Source organism: Agrilus planipennis, unplaced genomic scaffold, assembly GCF_000699045.2.
Source record: "Agrilus planipennis isolate EAB-ADULT unplaced genomic scaffold, Apla_2.0 scaffold20, whole genome shotgun sequence".
In the NCBI taxonomy this organism is placed as follows: Eukaryota; Metazoa; Arthropoda; class Insecta; order Coleoptera; family Buprestidae; genus Agrilus; species Agrilus planipennis.
This window is the reverse complement of record NW_020439516.1, coordinates 431,646-434,953: the sequence shown is the minus strand read 5'-3', so window position 1 is coordinate 434,953 and position 3,308 is coordinate 431,646. Positions and strand designations below refer to the sequence as shown.

General features: G+C 32.8%; 1 protein-coding gene across 1 annotated transcript; it reads right to left on the bottom strand.

Annotated features, from left to right (window-relative positions):
- LOC108738454 (calnexin) lies at positions 1-3,054 on the bottom strand. Its single transcript, XM_025979246.1, has 8 exons — positions 2,842-3,054; positions 2,608-2,721; positions 2,318-2,546; positions 1,499-2,248; positions 1,134-1,438; positions 557-691; positions 157-375; positions 1-74 (listed from the first exon to the last, which is right to left on the bottom strand). Exons 2-8 carry the CDS (start codon positions 2,689-2,691, stop codon positions 9-11), a joined length of 1,788 nt encoding a protein of 595 aa, XP_025835031.1. The 5' UTR covers positions 2,692-2,721; positions 2,842-3,054; the 3' UTR covers positions 1-8.
- Between the last annotated feature and the right edge of the window lie 254 nt (positions 3,055-3,308).

Here is a 3,308-nt window from a genome sequence, read left to right as displayed (position 1 = left end):
TTTTTTCTTTATTCTTTACGAGGTTTTCTCTTTCTTGGTATGTCACCTTCTCCACTTTGACCAGGAGGGGGTTGCTATATAAAAAGAAAACATTTTTACACTTTAGATATGCTCAACTACCTCTAATGTCGAATTAACAATTAAATATAAACCCACCTCTACATTAGCAGATTCCTCTCCTTCATCGTCTTCATCTTCATCTTCACTTCCAGAATCTTTTTCTTCGTCTCGTATAGGATGTTTCGATTTTTTGTCTTCTTCACTGCCCTTTTCGTCTTCCTCTTCTTGCTGTTCTTCAGGTACATCTTCAACAGTATCTGGAGTGGCTTCATCTGTTTTTTTCTTTTCTGCCATTCTCTTAAGTTCCTCTTGCTCCTGTTTTATTTAAATACAGAAATCATTAATAAAAAGGGGAAATGTAAAAATTTTTAAAGATTTTTTATAGCTTTTTCCTCATAAATGGATTACTACAAATTAAAAAGAAATAAACAACAAAAATAAAATTTGTTTGGCTTAATTTTTAAAAACGTTTAGTTGGAATTTTGCTAAATCTCACCTGGTTAGGCTTAGATGTGGGTCTACAACAACAGTATAAAACAAAGGCAACAGGAATGCCACAAACAATTATGTAAAGAAGCCACAGTATTGGGTACTCGTTGGTCAACTTGGCTAAACGTTGGATCAAGCTCTCCTACAGGATAATAAAAACAACAAACTAATAAAATCTAGCACTACAAAACTTGATTACAAGCTATAGAGGAAATAAATGTGTCTATAAATGTTTTAAGGTGCCCCAAAAATAACTAGCAAATTCGTCTATGTAGATGAAAATTTTGTTATTTGGTACCTCTTTTACACATGTCCACAGATACCAAATGTAGAGAATGAAAGGAATAGAACAGTAAATAAAATAAGCGCCCCATGATTTTGGTCTATAATTAACGGCCTTTAAAAAACGGCCCCACATTGATTGCTAGTAAAAACAGAATTACTTTGTAAATAAGATGTAACATTACTGCATGAATTTTGTGTATAAAATGTAATGTGTATATTATTTATTAGTAGTTCAATAAATTTCAAATATTGACACTTTAAAAGTTTAAAATCTCCAATTGTTATTTAAAATCACTTACATTGTCTTTAACAATTTTCATTTTTTTCTTTTGGTAAGTTTCTTGTGCCCAAGCTTCTACAACGCCCGCGTCATCTGCGATGATAATGTTGTCAAAGTAAATATCTTTGGACATCGACCACAGTTCAAAACCAACAGCAGCAATGCTTTGCATTTTAAACGGTTCCTTATCCTCATAAAAATCAGGATTTGGAATCTTCCTTGGCCTCCATTTCCCTTTGTAATTGGGGTTATCTATTAGGGGTGCTCTCCATTTTCCTCTGTATTCTGGATTATCGATAAGGGGGGGTTCCCATTTGCCACAACCTAATCGAATTGAATTATTTTAATGTAAATAATTAAATGTTTTAAGTACTCTTTACTTACCTGGTGCCTCAGTACAAGCAGGATTTTCAATAAGAGGAGGCTCCCACTCTCCATCCATTTCTGTGTCCCAATCATCAGGCTTCTTTGCATTAGGATCAGGAATAAATTTCTCTTCATCTTCCAGCCAACCATCAGGAATAGTTGCAGATTCATCTATTATTTGAGCAGGTGCACTTTCATCCCAATCATCTGGCTTGACAGCTTCTGGATCAGGAATCTTTTCCCTTTCATCCCAATCTTCTGGTTTCTTATCATTTGGATCATCAATTTCTTTTGGAGGATTTACAGGTGGTTCAAAGTCTTCCAATAAACTACCAGAATTCACCACATTCCCATCAATTCTTACTTCGAACCTGTTGTCAGGTTGAATAGTTAATGTATAAAGATGGGGCAATTTATCTGAATAGATGTCTTCAAGACGTTCTTGGGGTTTTTTACAGTGCTTTTCTTCAACAGAACCATTCAAAGGATTCTTATGCTTAAAGATAAAATGTAATTTGTGATCACTGCCACATTTGTCAGGACCAAACATAATAGAGTAAGGAGATTTGTCATGGAAGTTTGCCAGTGATTTTTTATCTTCTAAATTACTCAGAAGCTTAAGATAAGCCCCACCACAGTCCTGGCCATCTTGTAAAATTACTTCATATTGGACAATTAATGGTTTATCTTTAAATACAAAAGGTTTGTCCAACAGGGATGATATAGCTGCATGTTTAGCTTTTGATTTCAAAACAAGGCCACTATCACCTATAATATACAATTTAAGGAGTAAATAGGAGGGACTTAGGATTAAATATAGTATAAGTTAAAATTTACCAATTAAGGCATCTCGTTGTGCTGGTTCAACATTCCATTCTCCATCATATTTAGCTATATCTTCAGAAATACCTTCCTTTTTGGCTTGTGATTTGATCCACTTTTTAGCAAAATGAGATGGATTATCAAAATGTTCTGCAAAATATATCTTACTAGGGTCAGTGGGGATTGGACTCTTGTAAGGAATATCTACAGTTTCAGGGTCTTCTACTTCAACTGTGGCTTCATCCTATTAATGGGATTATTCAATTAAGTTAACAAATATGATGATATCAGAAGTTATAACTTACCAAATCATCAATATCATCGGCCACTACCACTAAATTTGAGATTATTACAGAAACATACAGTAATAATATTATTTTTAGATTCATTCTTGCTCTTCCAAACTTACATACAATGACCTAAAAATTGTAAAAAAAAGTAGCATTATCTACAGAATTATTTGCACAATGTTGATAATAAAGATAAACAACATTATTTAAGCAATTAAAATTGAAAAAAAGAGGTGCAGCCCAACTTACTAGAAATTTTTAACCTCAATTTCTGAGGTGTCCACCTAAAGCGTACTTTAATTTATTTTCGTTAACATTCAGTGGTGTATTGAGAGCGTATTGTAAATTTTTTATTCACAAAGGAAAGTCCAAAACCGTTTATTTTTACTTAATTACACATAACACTGCTGCAACGTCAACCGACACAAATTAATTATAAAAAATGAGGTATATGACTGTATATGACAACGTCAGAACGTCATAGCCTTAGCCATTTGGACGCATCTGATTGGTGAAATCTATTAGCGCAGTTAGGAAGTAGAGGGGATTCACTGAACAGTTTAATTTTTTAAATTAAATTACTTCCAAAATTATCCACTCTTTTTAATTAATTGTATATTAGAGAAAAATGGTTTAAAAACTACCACATTCTGAGTTAATTTAATAAAAATTAAAAGGAATAATTAATAAAAAGGGGAAATGTAAAAATTTTTAAA

Bases quoted from the DNA above. Each gene is read 5' to 3' on its own strand.
- LOC108738454 (XM_025979246.1), bottom strand. From the start codon at position 2,691: ATGAATCTAAAAATAATATTATTACTGTATGTTTCTGTAATAATCTCA. The intron at 2,547-2,607 runs GTAAGTTATAAC...TCCCATTAATAG, and splicing joins CCGATGATATTGATGATTTG to GATGAAGCCACAGTTGAAGT. The intron at 75-156 runs GTGGGTTTATAT...CTTTTTATATAG, and splicing joins AGGAATCTGCTAATGTAGAG to CAACCCCCTCCTGGTCAAAG.